At 43.3% G+C, this 21,762-nt stretch overlaps 1 protein-coding gene across 2 annotated transcripts in view; it reads right to left on the bottom strand.

The window, feature by feature from the left end:
* The window catches only part of CERT1 (ceramide transporter 1), a 1,636,484-nt gene extending 1,618,096 nt beyond the window's left edge, over positions 1 to 18,388 (bottom strand). For both annotated transcript variants that reach the window (XM_069627469.1, XM_069627468.1), the window contains exon 1: positions 18,028 to 18,388. In XM_069627469.1, the coding sequence (XP_069483570.1) occupies positions 18,028 to 18,123 (96 nt within the window). In that variant the 5' untranslated portion in view covers positions 18,124 to 18,388. The remainder of the gene's footprint in view (positions 1 to 18,027) is intronic.
* Positions 18,389 to 21,762: the final 3,374 nt, after the last annotated feature.

The following is a 21,762-nucleotide window of genomic DNA, read 5'->3' as shown; positions in this document are numbered from 1 at the left end:
TACCCCCACCGCCCCAGGCCTCGTGCAACGATCTCTTGGCTCCAGCCCATACTTCAAAGCTCTTCCTATGACTGTAGTCCCTCCTCAGGATCACCAGCCCAAGCCTTGCAAAAGCCCAGATAGCCCCTCTGCCTCGCTTCCCGAGGATCCCTGTCCACCACTGAAGGGCAGCAGCTACCAATTCAGGCTGAAGCATCCCACCATGTTGTATAATCCGGATCAGGATTGTCCAACTCTAGGCCTCGAGAGCCAGAAACGTCACAGGTTTTCAGGATATCCCTCAATATTCCTAAGCAAAAATGTGCATACATTTAGAAACATAGTATGCAAATTTCTCTCATGTATATTAACGATGGGTATACAGGCAGGGGTGGGGGTTTAAAACAAATAAAAAATAAATAGAAAACAGAGATATGGATCCGGCCCTCGAGTTGGACAACCCTGCTCAATTCCCTGCCACATTAACCCGTAAGTCACAAGTAGCATACTCATCCACAACATGGTTCGCTATTCCAACCTCATACCTTGATGACATGGTGCAATGATCACTAAATTCTGGCAGAGTAACCTGAAGCAATTTACATTCAAAGATGCAATCTATTGTGGTAAATGGGGGGGGGGGCATTAGACCATGTATAATCAGAATGTCTCCTGCAACGGAGCCATTCAATAGAGAAAGATTTAGACCACCCAAGTTCTTAAACCATGGTATTGCTGCTCCCCCCCCCAACCCCCCCCCCCCCCGACATCCTAAAAGCATCTGGTATTCTTACTAAAAATCAGAATCCAGATGTATACAAGTAACATTAAGGTCACCAGAGAAAATAATTTGGCCCCCCAAATGCATCATTCCACTCGTTAGCACAAGATAGACTGTTCAAAAAAGTCTCCAAATAACTACTGCCAACATACATTAAGACAATCAAGAAATCCAAGACGTACTCGACCACCATTCAGACATGGGTAGCCAATAAACACCGGCAGACATTTTTACATTCAATAAACAGTTCCTTGCACAATCTCATCAAAATCAGAGGCCGAGCCCGATCGCTCCCTTTAGCCGATTAAAAATGAGACATGAAATAGTCCTTCTACAGACACTTGAGAAACCAAGTTTCCTGCAAGGATAGGATACCATGGGCTTTTATAATCAGACCCACTTCCGGATTAGTTAATAGGTGTTTGTGGCCACGAGAGTTCCAAGAAAGTAGTGTTAAGTTCCGATATGGGTGCTCTATGCTAGGAAGAGTAAGACTTGCCCGTGAGTAGCTGCACACAATGCTCCCATAAATCCACAACCAATCTTTTATTTGTTCTGTGGGATTAGACCCACTCCGAAACTTGGAACTCAAGGCCAGACCCCCCCCTACCTGGCGCCACGGAAACCACATCTTCCAACATTTGATTTTGGACCCTCTCTGCATAGACAGTTACGTGTTAGGAATCTACACAGTACCACTGTATGCACCCATTCTTATACTTGGTTCATAGCAGAACTCCCATGTTAAAACCCACAAACTGCCATGGCGTTCTTTTACCTGTTTTACTGCTACAGTTTTGGACCAACTACTTTCATGTTCCATTCCAGGTTAAACCAGCCGATTCATTCCGGTAGATGTATGCTGCCCAAAAGGCAAAGAGCTGGGGGAGGCGTACTAAATACATTCACTTACCACAAGCTGCTACAAATTGGAGAAACTGATTACATTCACCTGTTACAAACTCTCGCTGGCTAGGCTACCAAGGGAGTGCGAGGCTTTAATTCCAGTCCACTACTGAAAGATACTGACACTTGATCTGGGTTTAATTGGACACAGCTGCTGCATAAACTCAGTACAGCGTTTACCCAGTGTTCTATCAACTGCCTTTACCTGGAGTTCCCGCGGTTTTTGAACCTTCCATGCCACATTGCTTTTGGTTTAAATCCTACCTGCTCTGTCCTGTTTGTCTTGTTTGCCGTTACAGATAATACTTTTTCTGAAAGTATTTGTGCTGCCTTTTTGCTTTTCCTCAAACTTTGTTCTGGCAAAACTGGCCCCTCCTCATGTCACTTTGCAATCCAAGTTTCATGCTTTACTTCCCAAGACACTTGTCCATAGTTTCAGTACCTGCATTTTAGTGTACTTAATTTTCTAAAAACACGTTTGCATCAACCTGTCCGTTACTAGTGCACTGAATTTCATGAACCACGTATTCGCCGAGTTGGCAGTGACCGACTACCTTTCCTATGACTAAAGATTTAGGTTTCATAATATTCCTAGAATGCAGAGTTTCCAAGTTTGTGTGGCAACTTTCCTTACCCAAATCCCTGATAAGAGTTCTGATTCTTGGTCCACGATTTCCTCTATGCCAGCATTCATGTATGCCTTCTAAGAAAAGCTTGCATAGCTTCTGCATACAGCCTCCGCCCACAGTTTCTGCTCTTTGTTCCTTTTCTCTGCCTATATGATATATGGCATTTATAACATGCCTATACACAAGTGTCAAGGCGCGACGAGGCAAGGGAGGGGGACGAAAGGGGGACAGAGAACAATCTTACTAGACAAAGTGACATGTAGATCGTGCAAGTGCAGGGGAGAGGGTTAGGGAAAAGTGAGGGGGTAGTGCACTACATGGGATCAAACAAAAACAAGAAGTGCGGCCAACAGGTGTCAGTTGCAAGGGTAAGTGCAGACATCAGGTGTCCAAAAGTGCAGGTAGGGGGACGGTAGGGTTACAGATATAGACCCAGGTGCAAGGGTTGCTGGCTGGGCAGTGCAGGTGTGCAACTAGGCAGGCAGGGACCTGGGCCCGAGATCAGAGAGTAGCCAGGTGACCAGTGCAGTTTCAGACAGGAAATCAGGAGGGGACGAGGGAAGGCAGAAGCAAAGAGGAAGGTCTTGGAGGTGCTTCCGGAACCAGAGGTGGTTCTCCTCAGGTTTGAGAGCCAGGGAGGCCCCAGCCGAAGAAAGATCTACCACCAACTTGTTGCTTGGAGAAGCGCTGACCCTGAGGCGGCTGAAGGCGGAGGAGCGAAAAGCTTGAGTAGGAAGGTATTTACGAAGAGTGCTGGAGGTATTTAGCCCCCAGGCGTCTTTGTGGACAATGCAGAGGGTCTTGAACTTAATCCCTGCAACCACTGGGAGCCATTGCAGAGATTAGAGTGCTGGAGAGATATGATCCCTGGGCTTGAGGCCAAGGACAAGTCTCGCAGTCCTGTTCTGATGAGTTGCAGAGGACGGAGAGTAGAGGCAGGCAGATTAAGAAAGAGGCTGTTGCAATAGTCCAGCCTAGAGAGAACCAGAGCTCTGGAGACAGTGAGGTTCTTGGGGGGGGGGGGGGGGGTGGGGTTAGAGAGAGAATACCTCTGAGGAGGTGCAGTTGGTAGTTTGACTTCTTAGAGGCGTCAGATGTGAGGAGAAAAGGAGAGGTTCTTGTCCTCAGGTGGGAGCAAGAAGAGGGTAAAGGGAGGACAGCCAGAGATTGACAGGAAAGGAGGGTGCAGGTGTGCCGATGAGGAGAATGTCTGTCTAACTGGCATTAAGGCAGAGATAGTTGGCGGCACACCACTGCTGGATAGCAGTCAGACAGTCTGAGATGAGAGGATAAGAGGTGGCAGAAGGGAGCCTTAAAGCCTATCCTGTACTATCCACTCTGCTTTTCCATCTCGATTACAAATTGGTCCACTATTGCGTCTCAGCTCTGTATTTGCATGAAGTTTGTAACCCCTGGGTTGGTCTCTATTAGGATCATATAAAGGGAAAGACTTCGGTAGCCTTCGTCTAGTTTAATGTAGTCTTACCCGTCTCAGTATATGGTCTCCAGCTTTACACTTAGACCGAGTACAACCATCTTAGGACGTTGCTGCACGATTGTATGCAGTAATTTGCTGTTAACAATCCCAAGGGCTTTCCCTAATCTCATGGAAACCCCTTGTCATATTCCAGTACACCATTTATTCTGATCAATCCGTGTTACCCAGTATATTTGGCCGCCTTCTCCTCTCCAAGTCACTTTCCTTTCAGCCTGCTCCTGCCCTACAGTTCCTGCGACTCCCTCCCTCCATAAGGATCAGCCTTGTATGTACCCCGTTTCTGTTATATGCCAAGTGCTACCTCCCGAGTCGCCCCAAAACTGCAGTGCGTACTCCGAAATATCAATTGCTCTGTGTGCTCCTGACATTATGTCAAATCCAAACGCTCCTACAGATTGTAGTTCTTTCAGAATGGATTCTATAATAATTTTAGAATTAAATGGATTAGTCTGATACGTCTTACAAAAAATAAATACAAAAAAATGAGTCATTCCAGATCTCTCGAAGCAATTGCCCGTAAATTCAGAATCTCACCCGTTAACCCCAAGATAGTTCAACGATTCGGACAATATGTTTATTATCTGGCAGCACACTGACCAATAAGAGCTTATAAACCTGATTGCCTTTAAGGGGAAGGACCTCAGCCATATTACCCAACTGCCTGGCTGTTTGAGGTCGCTGCTCCAACCCACACCAATGGGCTTCCATGGTTTGAGCCTTTTGTCAACTTCGGGAGACCACCCTCACCACGTACACCAGGCACTGTTAAGAGTTGGCATGGGGTTAATGTTGGCCCCTCATGTTGGATGTGTGCTCATGCCCGCTATCCAGAGACGTGAAGCCCCCTCATTGATCAAAAGAGGACCTGAATGAAATGAGTTACAACTCTGCTTCATGTGTGCCATATCTGTACACCCCGGAGCTTCTACCGATTTCTTATGAAGTTGTGCAATACAAGGATTAGAGCTCACACTCCGGCCTGGTATCTTGGTCTGTACTGCCTGCAACGCATGGAAATTCATCCGAACTGCATTGACCCCACCACACTCGTGTCCACTTCTGTGAGCTCAACCACTCATGTCGCCATCAAGAACGATCTGGACCCTGACAAAGGCTTTCTCCAGGACCATTTTCACACAAGGTTGCTTTAATAATGAACAAATAACATTTCTAGAAGCTTGCTTTGTTGTAATTCTGCATTGGCATATTTTTAGATTTGTTAACTAACCTGTTTGCCTCACTTTTTCTTTTTATTATGTACAATTATCTTGTTATGTCCCCCACTGTTGCCCAGGGCAGGTTGGTGGTCTACCCCCACCACACAATTGTATTTAATACAAGTTTCTAAAATTTGAGACACCCTGAGGTGACCGAATTGTTCACAGAAATCCCCCCACTGCCTCACCTACCCTGAGGAGCTGATTCAAGGCAGGGGGTAGGGGACCGACTCCAATCAGTCCCTTACTATGAACAGTCTCAGATCCACCATGACCACCCTGGTGAACCAAGATAGTAATACCAACTGCTGGAGTTATTATGAAAGTGGGAATAAGGAGTCGGTCCCTCCAGATTACCATTGTGACATTGAATAACGGGGGCACAGACAGGAAGGGGGCACAGACAGGAAATGCCAACTACAGCGGCCACAACTGTTTCCATTGATGGCCCAACACGCAGCCGCAGATCAAACGAAAATTCCTTCACTATATTGTGCACTTTGATATTCTCAAATTTAAATAAAAGGGATTCCAACAATACTGAGTGTGTTTTCGTCTCTGCCTGGATTCCTTTATACAAGGAAACAAATATGCATAGTACTTGGTCGATTTCAGTTAGAATGTCATTCTGGCCAGGCCCTACCCCAGTCTATGGCCCATGTGACTTAACACACCCGAAAGTCTCCTTGAGGGAACCGGGGCCAGATTCCGAGATGTATGACGAAGCAGAGGAATCAGACTCCTGTGAGGCAATCGTTGATAGTTCGAGCGGCATGTCTAACAAGAGAAGTGCATACTTTCATTAACCAAAAGGGTTAGGGGAGTGAATGACAGGACAAATGATGGTGACAGCTGCAATTTCCCCTGAGGTTGCTAGACATTAGCCACCTGTTGCAGATGAACCTGCTAATTCTTTATTGTTTGTCAATAATTTAAGAGAAGAGTATGTGCTGGTACCAGAAGAAAATAAAAAGCAATATTTTTTCCCAGCGATAGGGCTTTAACCCACTTCCGCAAAATACTTGCCCCCACGGGACAATTGAGGAAAGGGATCCCCAAGGGGCCGCCAATCACATCCACCAAAGCTTCCCCCAGGGATAGGGGCAAAGGCAGGCTAACTGCCAGCAAAATGTCCTGGGGGCGATTTAAGAAAATACATACATTTAAAAAAAAAAAAAAAAAAAAAAAAAAAGACCAGGACTGACGTCCATTCTGCTTAAATAGCTCCTCAGATTGTACATAAATTACAGGAAACCAGCAGTCAGCGAAAGGTGCTAAGAAGACATGTGCCACCAATCAGCCACAAACACTTTTTCCTTAATTGTTTATGGTTAAATAACCTTCACAGTGAATTATATATACAGAAACGAAGAAAGCATTTTAACCAAGTTAACAGAGTTAACATATGCAAATATACATCACAAAACTACTCATTATAAAAGTAAAATCACTAAAACATAATCAAATGTTTGTAAGAGCATAAAATGTGTTTTAAGACAACTAAAGTACTAAAGTAATTCACTCGTACTATAATGCTGCCGTCTCCAGCACAGTATTAGTGTTATTACTTTCATTTAGTCAAATTTAAAAAGGAAGCTACAGCCATAGTTTCTCAAACATTACGTCCACTTATATAGCCCAATATTTGATGCTCATTAGCCCATTGCTGATTAGGATACATTCTTGCCATGTAGCATTCCCGTTACTTAGAGAGTAGATGTCTTGTTGACTCAATTAGTTCTTCTTGATGGCAAAAATCGACATAACAAATCTGTAGAATCAATTAGGGACCATTGCAAGAATTTCTTTCGTATACAATAGGTTGCAATGCACTTGCATGAAAATTCGCCTGTGATGTTTATCAGGGAATTTGGCAAGGTAGGAGGCAATCTCTCCCCGTTTTTTATACTCATGGTTTATATGCGACATGGAGGAGTAGCTATGCAATTTCTCTAGATTTGCAATCCAATTGAAATCTAGTAATTTATTTTTTACATTATTGAATTACAGATTAAGGTATCAATATTTGAATTGATAAGAAAGAATTTGTGCACAATGTGTCCCAATTGACGAAGCAATGTTAGGCTTTTCCCTGTCATAAGTTAACCGCATGGTGTCATGTAAATTCACACACAAAAAATCACCAGATGTCAGAAGTATTTTCCTAAATAGAGAAAGTAAGTTCCAGGAGTCCCGGGCTCAAAAGGCAGCAGCACCAGGGCGACCATGCCTTACAATGGAGAGCCACAATCATGGCTTTCCCCCTACGGCTTTCTCCCTACCCCTATCGGGAGTAAAATTTGTGCTATGGATTGAGTTGTTTCCAGTCACCTGCAAGAGAAATGAAATGCGAAAAATACAAGTACCAGAATCCTTAGAGACACTAAAGTCAATTAACTTGCTACACCTGATAAGGAAATGAAGACATGCCTGAAAAGGAAAAGAAACAGCCTCTCTGAAGATTGATGGAGTCATGAAAACGTGCGTTTGGAGGAGAAGTCCATGCAGGAAAACTTGACTGGCAATAGAGTGCGTGGCCTGTCACTATTTCTTAATTAAGTTCCATTCCACCCTAGCAGCAACAGAGGATAAGCCCAATTCGAATCTCATAGCCGCCAAGCGGCACACAATTTAGAATGCCCAATACGGACCGCCACAACTTCGCTTCCCACAATTCGAGGAATTGCAGTCCTGGCCATAGTTTTGGAACTGCCTTGCCTATATAGAATTGTAAAACAGGTAGAATTTAATAGGAGCCGTATTTCTTATCTATCGACAGTGCTTGAGAGACCAACCCTATCGCCCTCTGATATAGCGCGTTCTTCACATTGACACTGCTGGAGGTTGCTGATATCATATCCCAGGTATATCATGCGAGACGATGGGATGAACTAAATCAAGTTTGTAGTCGCTTTTTCAGGCTCCTTGATACTACCAAGAATCATGGGGTTTTTTTCCCGAATTAATCTTGAGCCTGTCAGAGACAAATGTGGAAAATGATTTTAATAAACGTCTCAAGCCGACGAGCGATTCGTCGAAAAAGAAATTCATCCGCGTATGAGAGCCAGGACAGATGTTGCGAACTCACAATCAGAGCAATTAGTGAAACATGAGTTAGATAATCACTAGCGTGAGACACAAGTTAAATAGACAAATAGACATGCCGCTAGTGTACACCCCTATCGAAGGCCTGACTCAGTTGGAATACTTCAGGACATGACACCTTTATGTAACCTCATCTTTACATACAAGTTAGCATTAAGCTCCAAAAGGCTGTTTGGAATCCCCCCCCCTCAACCAGTACTCCAGATACGATTTTGAGGTGGGAGTATTTTACTCCCTACTTTAAACTTCGAGAGTAAATGTGATTTTAGGAGAGTGAAAATGGCGTTTCTCCTTTGCAAGAGAGTAAAATGTAGGTGACATCCAACGGACATGTGCAAAAACTGTATGGAAATCATTACTATGAGGCAGCTTTCTGCAATGTGACAGAATACACCTTTCATTATTTCTCTAAGGTCTAGCCATTTGATCACTCCTATATAGATTAAAAAGTTGAAATAACAAAACCCTAGCCAATTACATAGTAAAGCAAACATGAATTGTATGTATTGAGGTTCAATAGCAGAATTGTCTTTTCAGGTTTATTCAAAGTTCTTTATGTTTGTTTAAAGAACCCATTTCCTGGAGTTAATACTACCTAATGGTATGCCAATGTTATGATACAACAATGCAGAGAGGCAAGGACTCCATGCTAAAGTCTATATTATTCACCCAAGAACAAGTCATTGGGCTGTGTTCGTGCTGGTAGAGAGATTCCCAGACCCCCCTTTGTTTTGAATAAATTAACTTTGGGTTTCACCCTAAGTTAACAGGGCGATCCAGACGTGGACCCCTTGCTCACTGTTCCTAGAGAGGCAACAGTTTCACCTCACTGATGATGCCCAACAAGGCTGAAACACGTGTATGGGGTTACTGATGGTACTCTTGTTCAGAGGAGAATTGCCTAGCATTTCGGCGCTGGACTGCCCCTGGGCAGGGCAAAGGCTGATAGGCAGGGAAATTTCTTCTCTGTGAAAGGGACAGTGAGCTAAAGACTTGGTAGAGTCTCTCCCAGGGGTTATTCACCCAAGAACAAGTCATTGGGCTGTGTTCGTGCTGGTAGAGAGATTCCCAGACCCCCCTTTGTTTTAAAGTCTATATATAATAGCGCTTTTTGCAAAGCTCAGTACATAGAACATATTTATCACAATAGAACAGATTTATCACAATGATCACCAAACCAAAGTCTGTACTCCTTTTATCGGCCTTGAAAGGATGAAAGGCTAAGTTGGCCCTGCCGGGATTCGAACCTGCAATCTACAGATCACACACACATGCAGCAACGAGTGCTCAACCGGTTGACCTATCTTATTGGCTAACATCCTTCAGAGGTCGGTTAACTGAGTATCGACTGCAGTATTACTCACAGTACCTACATGTTGGACAAACCATTTATGAAGCGCTACATAAAGTTAAATACCTATCTGGATTACCAAAGGAACAGGTTTTGCTGAGTTTTTATTTCAATTACCAATGTAACTTTCATTTGTTTGTTTTTTAACAGCGCTTGCACTCCCTTGAGTCAGGTTTTGGATGTTTGAATATTCAAATCTTGAAGATTTGAGAAGTTAGAACATCTGTGATTGGTGTAATGACAATCACTCACCCTTGAGCAAAGACTCTGCTGCCACTGATCATTTATAGTAATGTAACCCATGACTGCAAGGTTGAATGGCTGCAAACTAGACTGTATATAGTCATCATATTAGACAATGTTTTTATAATTACAGTGTAAATGTAATTATAAGTGTAAACATGATGTACCTCCGAATGATTTATGCACACAGCAACGGAACTCTGAAAAATACAATTGTGCAATACTTGTTTACTCACTGGGGAAAAAAAATGCATGATTTGTTACAAAATATGAATTCTCAATTGCAACTTAGTTTTCCATCTTATTAATTATACAATCCTAAAATTCTAGGAAAATAAATGCACAGTGCTTCCGTTTGCTCCATGACGACACAGCAGAAGCTGATTGGAAAAAGAAACCATTCCTTTTATCACAGCGTGCAGTTTCTTTTTTGAAAAGCTTCAGAGAAATACATTCAGTTTCAGAGGTGGCTTGCTCTACATCCATGTAGATAAAAATCAAAAGAAGCCTTCTGGTTTCCGTCAAGCAACCAGACCTTTGCACTACCCTAAACCGGTGTGTAAATATACACAGGAAAATAATTAAGCTGTCGTAGTTACAAGATTTCCATGCATAAAAAGGCCTGGTACGCACCTTATCCGAGGCCTGCCCCCAACCATGCGCGATCAAAAGCGGCCGATGCAACATAGGTACATGAGACAGGGGTATCCCAGATAGACTTTTGGATGTGTCTGAGAATAAGACCATTGAGCGAGGTAGAGTATCCTTTTAGGAAACTGGTCAATATTTGGATATTCATGCAGATGACGCAGCCCAGCTCTCAAGATGTTGAAGTAGAATTGAGGAAAAGATCTTGCTATCGGTATCGAATAGCAAGATCGGTCTATATCTTTTTTGAAAATTGGGACAACATGTGCAGTTTGCCAAGAGGTCGGAAGAGTCTCGGAGGATATTACGCTTTGAAACAGAATAGTCAGGACATTAGTCTAATGCCTTGGTTCAGATTTGTAAATAGCATTGACAACCCATTAGGTCCAGCCGATCTTGAAAGTTTACTTTTTTAGATCAAATTAGACATTTTCCCTACTGATTTTAAGAACTGTGGCATATGCAAGTATGCTGCATGGCCTAGCATACGGTTTACCAGGACCAGAAGCATACAGATTTGAAAAATACTCTGCCGTGTTGCTTCAGCGACAGCATTGATGTGTGCGGTACATGTGGATAATTGAAGGCAATTTATTAGGGCCCAGAAGAGTCCAACATCTTTTTTAGTCAAGGTTTGTAGAGACTAATTCAGCATCTCACTGAAGGCACGCTGGTGTTTACACAATTGTCTAAATATGTGTTTTACTGGTTTGCCAGAAAGTATTTTCAAATTGTTCGAAATAGATCTTTATCAAGTAAAGTTCGCCTCATTAAGGATTTAGTTTGTGCCAGCTACGGATCAAAAACATGGAGATGTTTCTTACGTTTGGAACGAATGCTAGGTTTCGGGGTATACCTTGATCTCGAACTTAATTAATGAAACCTTCATAGTTCATTAAACGTGTACAGCTTCCATTCGTATGTGGCACTGCTTATTGTTTTGTGTAAGAAGGAAGCAGTTTTGTCAATATTCATAGCAATACAACGAACAGCATTGCCTTTGGGCAGAGTTTTAAATTAGTTGGATCCAGAATTCCCCTTTCAAAAACCAGGTTGGAAGATGTAATGAGGCCTGCAGCATGCAGTGGTCACTCCAGTCTGTCAGGCTTATCGAAAAATCAGAAAAGACCAACTCAGGGTCGACAAAGATGTAATCGATACTTTGGCTTGATCCTCTAAACCACATATATTGAATCCTTTTCTCTGAACTGGGCGTGAAGGGAGTGTAAATTCAGAGAGGAGTGGTACCCCATTCCAAGCCATTTCCCGATTGCACAACGCAACCATCAGATCTCAGGTTATCTAACATATCGTCAGCTGAGACAGAAGAACATTTAGTATTCAGGTCACCAGGTAACAGAACAAAACAGACTCCATTTCGAGCCCTCCAGTCACATACAAGAGTGACAAGAGACAGTAGGAATTCATCCAATTTACCCACTCCCGGATGCCAGTAAATATTCAGCAGAAGAACTCTAAACTCATTAGTCTGGCACTCAAGTTCTACTGCCAAGATACCATAGTGCAAGTTAGAAATTTGGCGTGATGTTACAGAAGAATCAGATTTCAGGTCAGTCAGTAAGCCTACATCTCCCACTGAATTTTGCTGCTTGACAGAAGATCTGGTACCCATCCAGGACAGGATCGAGGTAAGCCAGGTTTCCTGTAGTAATATGCACTGAGCGCCCTGCAATACCTCTAAAACTGCCAAGTTTGTATAAAGGTGTGAATGCCCCCTAGTATTCCACGAAATAAACTTCAATTCCCTGTTGGCTTTATTGATAGAGAGCTGACATTTTCACTGTTGATGCCGCAGATTATGGAATTGAGTAGACCAGCCAATTAAGTGGCTCTTTCCAATCGCATGCCAGAATGTTGGTTTCCCTCCTTCCATCGTTTAGGATAGTTGGTGAAAGGATGTTACATCAGGAGTATAGTCTTCTTTGTATTCAACCTCCCATTGAGACACTGAAAAGCCCAAATTTAAGAGTGAGGTTCTTTCAGCCAAAACTAAGTCAAGCACCAATTTTGATCGAAGGTGATTATGTGCACATGAGATATCAATGTTTTCAGGAAAGGCCACCCTTTCAATATCAGCAGAGGATATAGCATTCAGTGTGGATACTTCTGCTCATATTACTGCCAATATTAATAGAATATTCAGTATATTAAGACATAACGGTATAGATGCACCTTGTGTGCTAGACATTAGTATAATATATTGATGGTCAGAAAATGTACGGCTTTGATGTGATGGCTTTTGAGTAGCCGCATTAGAATTTAGTAATTCAAATTCAGGTTCGGTAGCTGCACCTGGCCTAAGGGGAACTATTATGGCAAGGTCTATTTTGTTTGTCAATTTTGGCAGATGGTGCGTTATTACTTGATCTTAAGTATGCATGGGCGCAGTTACATAGTTGTCCAGAAATTGGGTTAGTGACAGGGTGTTTGCTATCATAATTGTCCTCAGCACCATTGCCATCAGACATGGTTATGCTCAGACGGTATGTAGTTTGTCGAGTAGGGCCCCAAGATTGGCATGTCTTTCATGTCTCATCGGAATTAACAGCACTTTCTACTGATGGTACACAGGATTGGAATGGCAGCAAGTTAGATTTTATTTCAGTTGTGCTTATGAAAGAGTGGGGAGCTTAAAAGGCCTCACTGACAGTTTTACCACGAGTCAGGGAATCCAGCAAACTATAATGTAATTTCCCACAACTGGGGCCATCAGGCAGAGCCTTATTGACGCAACACTGTCGCGCTTACGGTGTATTTAGTATGTTTTCCCATGTTGTTAGATCGGTCCCTACCAAGAGCGTTTGTTCGATTCCACTGGGGCACTTATATTGGTCTGGGGTCACTATTGCTGCACAGCTTGTAGTAGTCATATTTAGACTATAGGGGCAACCTTTATCAAGTATGGATGATTTATTAGTTGACAAGCGCATACAGAGTTCGGGCAAGGATTTCATGCATTCAAAAAAAAGGGAGTAGTTTGAACAGGATCTACGTGATCCGATCGCGGCTGATTTTGCCGCGGCCGGAAAGTTTGCATGAGAAAGGTGCAAACCACCAAAGGTTTGCACCTTTCTCTTGCAAACACACGTACATACCCACACCCATGACACCCCCCCACCCACCCACGACACACCCCACCCAACATAAACAAACCCCACTTACCTTTTGCTTCACATTGAGTCCCTGCAGCGCCAGTTCCCTTTCACTTCTGTGATCGGGAACCGGCGCAGCAGGGTCCTTTTCTTTTACGGGGGCTGCAGGGGGATACCCTCTCAGCCCCCCCCCCTTTTTTTCACGGGTGTGCTGCGGGGGTGTGCCCCGCAACACCCCGCTCACTATACCATACAGTATAGTGAGCGGGTGTTGCAGGGGACACCCCCGCAGCCTTTTTTCTTTTTACTTACCTGCAATGCTATCACTAAAGATTCGAACTTTTGGTGGTAGCATTTTTTAGAACTTTTTGTTCATGCGTCCGTTTAGATACAGTCTTTCTGTATAATACAGTTTGCTAGGTATTATTAGCACTTCCGTCTCTGCATATGTGGTCGGACGGTTGGTCTCTAAACCACTATCCTCTGTTTTGCTCACGGCTGTTTTACTTTTATGGGATGGAGTGGGTTCACTAAGAACCAAGGGCCTTTTTAGAGTCGGGATGTAGCCAGATTTTAAGATAGTGGTATGTGGTTATATCAGATTGGAAATCAGAACCACTTTCTTCTTGTACAGGTGTCAGCACTGGTGCTAGATGTTTAGTTTGGTTATTCTGGCATGGCAAAGAATCAAGGATAGATTTCAACCATTTTAGGGAGGAATTTATATAGCTTTATGATCCTGTTTTTCTCCTTTTCGCACCTCTCACCAAAGGACAATCAGATGGGGCAGTTTGTGTGGATCCATCCGAGAGCCTTCTGGGCTAGCACACATTTCTGTAACTAGAGCAGGCTGAATCAATGTTTGAACATTTTTGGGCCTGGTTGACATTTGAAGTCGTGGGCATGTCAGCTACACAGAGCTCTTTGTTGTCTGTGGCAGGCAGATTGTCAGCTAGCACATGTTGTGTAATGAGATGTTTAATGTCTAGGATGTTTTTAGCTGCCAAACGACCAACACACATCTCTAGGTTCTCAACCTTTGTGTACATGGTAGAAAGCATTGTTGAGTGCGCTTTTAGCTCCTCCCAGATCTCGTATAATTTGACAAAATGTACCATGTTCAAGGCAGATAGACTCGGGGAGGACAGTTTAATGCAATCATCGGCCTCGCTTAATGTATGCTGCATTGCCCCATCGCTGGGTTGGTTAGAGTAATTTAGGGGAGAGATTGAGAGACATTTTCACCTTTCTTCAGATATGTAATTGGTAAGTTCCGTGGGAGAGCCGATGAGGGACGCATCACAAGTCTGTTGGGTTACATTCTTAACATTCATATTCTTAACATTGATACGGGGCAGAGGCTGCACAAGAGTCTACGAATTCAATTAAACTCAAGTCATTAAAACTCTGCATCTGCATGCAATCAATAGTGGCCGTTTTCTTAATTGCAGCAGTGGCTTTATTCTCTGTGCTAGTCCCTGTTCTTGGAGGAAAAATAAATATATACGTTTTTTTAAAAATCACCGATGGACTGGCCAGCAATCGGTGGGCGGGAGTGCCATCACCCCAATCTGTGGGATTATTCACACCTCGCTTTTTGCGTCCCTTTAGATTGACTGTACAGCCCTTTAGATTACCAGAAAAGTCTATTGGGGAATGAGAGTCAAGAGTGTGATGTAAAGCGGATACAACTTGCGCTTCATTCTGATCCCACAAGTCTATATTGTTAGACACTCGTATACAGTGCGATCCCCGAAATAAATGTCATTTTCCAATATAATTTGGTTTATTTTGTATAATGTATATTTCTTCATGTATTCATTTCATACATACGCACTATCCACATTGCATAATTTCATTGTGCACAGTATGGTGCTTTGTTGTTGTTTTCCATACACATACATATATAGTTCCATAGTTTGTAATATCTTTTTTGCACGTTTTTCTCTTATTTTCCTCTATTTTCAATATGAGGATCTTCTAATCTCCCAACACGTGTTTCCCCACAACTTTAGCTGTGGTTCCTCAGGAGAGATTCTAGATCAAGGAAAAAAATAAAACAAACACGGGTTCTAATTTGTTTCATGTTCTAAAAATGATAAGAAGATTTGCACAAAAAAACAGGAGGACCTTTTTCTAAAGGTAAATAAATCCACTCACCCTTGTTTCAGTTTCTTGGTTTTGTAGATATTTATGTTGTGCTATTCATTCCCTTTTTAAAATGAGCATTGTGGTCATCCGGAATGTTGAATTTGTGAAAGTGTACACAAGGGCTGATTATTTATAAAACCCCTTTTTGTCAAACTGCTTAAGGGAACCTCAATTCACAAAGAAGAATTGTTATCCCACTATACAGGGGAATTTGTTTTTTTAGAGAGAAGTATAGACATGAACTGTCTAAGATATTACCTAGCCTCCACATGCTTGCTAGTTTGAACAGGAAGAGAGGTAACAGACGAGCGAAAAGGATAGGGCCAAAAAAAGTTTAAGAGTTACCTTTATGCTTTTCCAAAGGTTGTCACCTGCAACAAGGTAGGATTGCCTAGTTGCTGTCAAGATCCACGATGGATCTTACTGACAGAATTGCTGCTATTTATGGCCCGTAGCGCGTGATGTCATCACGCTTGCGTAACGCAACATCATACGCGTCAATGCATGCGGTGGCCATTTCTGAATGGTAAATCTTGGATTTACTCTGTGTGTTCTTCTGAGTATTTGAGTTGTTACTGAGCCTGAATCTCTATTGTACAGAACCTGAGATGGCCTACTGGCTTTGTAAAATGTGCAAATATGTCCAGTAATGCTTAAATTATGACTTGTATAATTGTTCTGAAAAAGGTTAAATGTGAGATAACATGTTTCCAATACTACCATCATTCGTCTTTGGAACACTGCTGTGCAAATTGTGGAACAGCAATACAATAGATGGGTACCCCCTACATCGCTGGCAAGAGGGGAAACAACCAGAAACAAGGCACAGAAATCAAGCCAGCGGATATAAACAAGTCCACTATAAACAACACAATCCCACCAGTATTCGGGGCGGTCCCTCAATCAACCCCTCAGATCACTACATGTAATAGACAAGTTTTTTTAGAAAAATGTATTTATTTAATTAGAAACATTTAAATTATTAAATAGGTCAGAGCTCATTTAAGAGTAAGTATAAATATAGGACATACAGTTATACAACATAAATAAAGTGCAAAATGTGAAGAAAAATGCTAATATCACAATAGAGCTGCTGGGAACTTGCTGCCCAATTACAAGCTGGGTAATAATCATCATAGTCCAAAAAAAGTCCAAGTCAATGTCGAAGGATAAAATCCACTCGAGAGAAGGGAATCCCTCGGGTGGAAAAAATACTAGTCAACCGAATATAGTCAGGATGGTTTCGAAATGAATTCGAAGATCGATTAAATCCTGATAGTGGCAGCAAAAAAAGTCGTTAGTTCCGAATCTAGCAGTTTCAACATTGCAATATACAAGAAACTGAAAGGTCTTCACAAAAATGATATTCATAAACCCATACTCTAAAAAGTCTAACATGGGATGCTATACGTCAACTACTAAGGTGACGTGCGAAATAAACCACAAATACAGATGATGTCCATCTTCGTCAGGACGTAGCATTCCCGTATAAACATTCATGAAGATTCATCTGTGTCTTGAAATTACCTGTGATTTGCCGTAAGGGTCCCAAGATTCTCACGGCACAACGCGCTTTCATGGTGCAAAGAATATTTTGTGAAGGGGTCTTTAACAAATGCGACTGCTGTCTTAACACAAAACCAAATTCAGCAGGCTATCGGCTTTGCTATGTGTGGATGTTTACATTAGGCAACTGGCATGCTGCACTCAGGTTAGACCCTCAAGGTATGTGACTACTGATTCTTATTGTGAGCGGAGTGCGGGAGGGAGGGTCAAGTTCTCGCTTCTTCTGCAGTAGTAGGGGGTAAAGGTCGGGCTGCGTCTGTGATATGTCCCAGGAGGATGTGAAATCAAGGGTCGCGTACCACGGCAGCTATCAGAAGCGGTATTAAAGTTGGCTGAAGATTACTGTCGGGACGCCAGTACCCCGAATTGTTTTTACAGTAATAGAAATGGGGGGGGGCGGAGGGGCATATACCAGAAGCCCCAGATCTTCTGGGAGTGGGTGGGACGATTTTGAGGGTGATGGAGCGGATCACTGGTGGGAATTTTCCCCACGAATCTGCTGTCGAGGAAAGGTGCCGTTCTATTTGGAAGCGCAAAGCTTTGGAAACTTAAATGGGACAGCGGGTGCGGCCAGGGTGTGCCCAGCCAGTCCACTTCTGAGCACCCCATACAGAGAAAGCGCCCCTTGCAGGCTTCGTAAGCAGAAACGACAACATCAAGTGACCAGCCCAGTTTACTGCTCTCCATGGTCCTTTAATGCCACTTTCCATGATAGGCAAACCCAACTCCCTCGCTAGGTACGGCACCCGCTCCAGAAAAATATAACCCTTACACCACAGTTAGGCACTCTCCCCATTCCTTTCAGGACACTCTGCTACTCACACTCCAAGCGGACCTCACCTTGCTGAGCACTCCGCATCGTTCCACCGGTGCCCCGGACTCGGTCTCCAGATCCTCCTCTGAGCCGGACGAGTTCCAGCTCTGGTTGTCGGACATGAGCTGTCCAGGAGGCAGGATAGTTACTGCGTGTGGCTCCAGCACGGCGGCGGCCGGTCCCCGAGGGGGGGCCGTCTCTGCTTAGGTGAACAATTCGGGAGGTCTAGCTGTCACCGGAGGCTCTTTCCTCGCAGGTTCCAGATGGAGCCGATCGTCGGTAACTGCCTCTCACACACAACCCTAGCCAGGGTGCAGTGGAGACAGCAAAACCCAAGAGCAGAACTCACACCGCCGCCATCTTTCCCTATGACGGAACTAACTCCCTGTCTGAAGCCCGGCAATGACATAGAAGAGGGACGAGCGAAATGAACCTCCCTGACCGACATAAAGGAAGGACCTAATGGGACACCCCTCTATGATTAGTGCTAAAAGGAAAACAAATGAGAACACTTGAACAGCACACATTTCTGCATATAAACGTTGAAAACACCTTTTCGGAACCTGCCTGCCAATTATGAATGTTCCTTTTCACTCCACTGCTGGGTTTCAGTTCTGGGCTTTCTCTCACATTACACCTGTGCTCCAAGTCAAAGTGCTCTAGAGCATACATGCCATTCAGATGCACCTGGGAGGGAGATTTCCACAGGGAAATCTGGAGACGCATATTTCCCCATAGGAATGCATTGGGGCTACTGTCATTTTAGGTGGGAGACTGTGAAAAATAGCAATATTTTTCACCTCAAAATCGGGGCTCTCCCATAGCTCTCAACTCACCCGCTTTTGGCGGGTGTCACCCGCCTTGAAAGCAGATGAATCACCCGCCAAGTCCTTCATACGCCCATTCACTTCTATGGGCCTCTCACCCGCCAATAAGAAAATCGGGTGTTTTCACCCGCCTTGCTGACAAAAAAGGTTGAGAGCTATGGGCTCTCCTGCCTAAATCAGGAGGGTTGGCATGTATGCCAGAACTAGGTGTGGTGTAGAGGAAAGGTTGCACCAGCTTTATTACGGGTTATGTCATGACGCAGGAGAATGAAGAAAAGATCGCACGTCCTGGCAAAACTGGAAATTGGGAGTAACCCCTTAAACTGGCGCGAGTGCTGGTTTATCCGCTCCAGTGACTGCGCTCCCTCGCTTCACACCAGGCCTCCCGCATTCACCACAACAGCGACGAGGTTGCCGGACACGTGTGCGGCCTCCACCCAGCAGCTACAGCTAAGGCGCTTAAGCCGCATACATGCCAACATTCAGAGGCACCTGGGAGGGAGATTTCGTCCATGAAATGGGGAGACATAAAGTTTCCCATTGGAATGAATTGGGGCTGGAATTATTTTAGGCGGGAGAATGTGAAAAAGAGCAACATTTTGCACAGAAAAATAGGGAGTCTCCCGCCTAATTCGGGAGGGTTGGCATGTATGAAGCCATTACAGCACGCCCAGCTAGCGAACGCAGGCAAACACACGGCCCGCGTGTCTGGTTTAGGTTCAGGAGTCCGGAACAGGAGGGTTTCTTTGTACAGATCTGTAGAATCTAGATGGGTTTTAGCATGGCAAACATGGCATTCTCACATTCCCCAGTTTCAAGGTAACAATGGGCTCCCATAGAAATTCAATGGTGTCCTAATCCCCCTAAGATGGCCGCCCTGTGGGTCACTGTTTAAGTTATCATAGAGAACCAGACATGGGCATAGAAGGCTATAAAAGCCCCGCCTCTGCAGTAACGCGTGCTTTGCATTAGTTCCGCTGACAGCGGTGTAACGCTACCGGCGCTCAGCTCACAGAACCTGCAGAATGAAAGAAAAAAGTAATGTTAAGAACTTAAATCGCTCACAGAATATTCACAGACCAAAGACTTAAAATTACCTGGCCAAAGTTTCCGCAGCCGCAGTCCTCTGACAGGTGACTTCTTCCACCGTAGTCCCCAGTTCAGTCAGCAGTCTTTGTCCACGACCGCAGCTGCATTCTGAGATCTTCCGACCTCCGAAAACCTGCAAAGACAAAGCTACCATAGTTAATTAACGAACATTACAGACTAAGGGTGAAAAGGAAATAACTATATGTGTATACGTACCTGTAGCTCTGACAAGCTTTTTCCTTACATTCCAGCGCTGTGCTTCACAGAAGAAAGCCATAGTTTCATAACAAAGACACGCTGTGCTGCGCGCCTTACCATGTTACGCGCACATACTTACCTCAAGAGAAAACCCATAGCTGGGTACCGAAGGCACTCCATTCCGTACGCTTTCACTAACGTAAGCACGCATAAATACTGCAAGAGAAGGCTTCATGTTCTTCTCCCTCGACAACGCCCAAGTTCCTCAGTGAAAGTTCTTTCTGCTGAAAACCTGCAAAAGAAAAAGAGAATTATTAAAGTCTGCAAGAGAGATCTCGCCTACCACAGAAAGTTTTTTCTTTCAGAGACATCAGTGCCTTTTTCTGACTAAAGACTTCTTTCAAACATAAAAACACTTACCGTCAGAGGCTTTTCCCGATTAACAGCATCATTGTCTTCTGAACCTCAACACGTGAAAGCAGGACGGAGAGCTCCCAAACAATAAAACACAGGTGAGGAGAGTGTGGGCCTTAGAAGTAAAAGAGGGAGACAGTCAGGGTGGGAAAACAGGGCAGAGCCCTAGTAGAATTACCATTTATATTGAATTGATTACAGTTCCCCCTTCCTGTTTTCTCTCTCCTTTATGAACAAAAAATAAAGTTCCCATGTGTGGGAACTACGTCCTCTGCACTCTATCAATGGCTCAACTAGGAGTCCTGGTAATTTAGAAAATGTGTAATAACACATTTCTTTTTTTATAAAAATAAAGAATTTTTACATTTGATTTGAATAAGCAATGGTAAACATGAACGTACACATTTCAATGCATATCCGAAAAACTTGAAATAGTCAAACTATTTTATCAAACTTGGTTCTTTTATTGTTGGCCCATCGTGTTTTGTGAGTAATCACTTCTTCAGGTGCAAATCACAACTAGATTTCACATGTTTATAACTGCAAAAAGAATTTTTACAAAATACCCATTATTGTACATTTATATTGGCGCCTCACACATAAATCAAAACAAAACATTTTGTGTACATAATATTAACAATCACATCTTCAGACAAGAAGATAAGAGTTCATAACTATATTGCCCTTTGTTTGTCAAAAAACAACACATTTTGTGCATACAACCATGTTGTTAGCCTATTCATCAAGGGATAAAACACTGACAGTCCATTGGTAACTGCTTTTTTAAGGTTTGTAAATACATCTATTATAGAGGAATTACGGGGAAGATAGAGAGAACCGGGGTAAAATAGCCTCCAATTGTGGTGGGCTACTAAATAGAGAGAGTACTAGATATGCTTATAGTGCATACAAATTATACCACCTTTGAAAATAGAATCCTGATGTCGGTTAGCAAATGGTTATAAAGTTATTATTGAAACATCAGGTCAGTCTTGAAAGTAGTAACTGCTTACCGAGAGTCCTACTATGGATAAACCAAGAGTCTTCTACTTGGCAATTCTAATGATGTTATCTTCCGATTGTTGGATATTCAATTCAGGCTGAGTAGTGGAATAGAACATCCCTGTATGAATAAATACGGGATATGTTCAAATGTCAAAAAATAACTCTACACTCCGAGAGTTAAGATTTCGCAACAGCACACAACTTATCGCCTAATCCTGCCAAAACAGC

The sequence above is a fragment of the Ambystoma mexicanum genome, chromosome 6p, assembly GCF_040938575.1.
Source record: "Ambystoma mexicanum isolate Mex_15411 chromosome 6p, UKY_AmexF1_1, whole genome shotgun sequence".
Lineage (NCBI taxonomy): Eukaryota > Metazoa > Chordata > Amphibia > Caudata > Ambystomatidae > Ambystoma > Ambystoma mexicanum.
The sequence above is the reverse complement of the archived record's forward strand: the minus strand, read 5'-3'. Positions and strand labels throughout refer to the sequence as shown.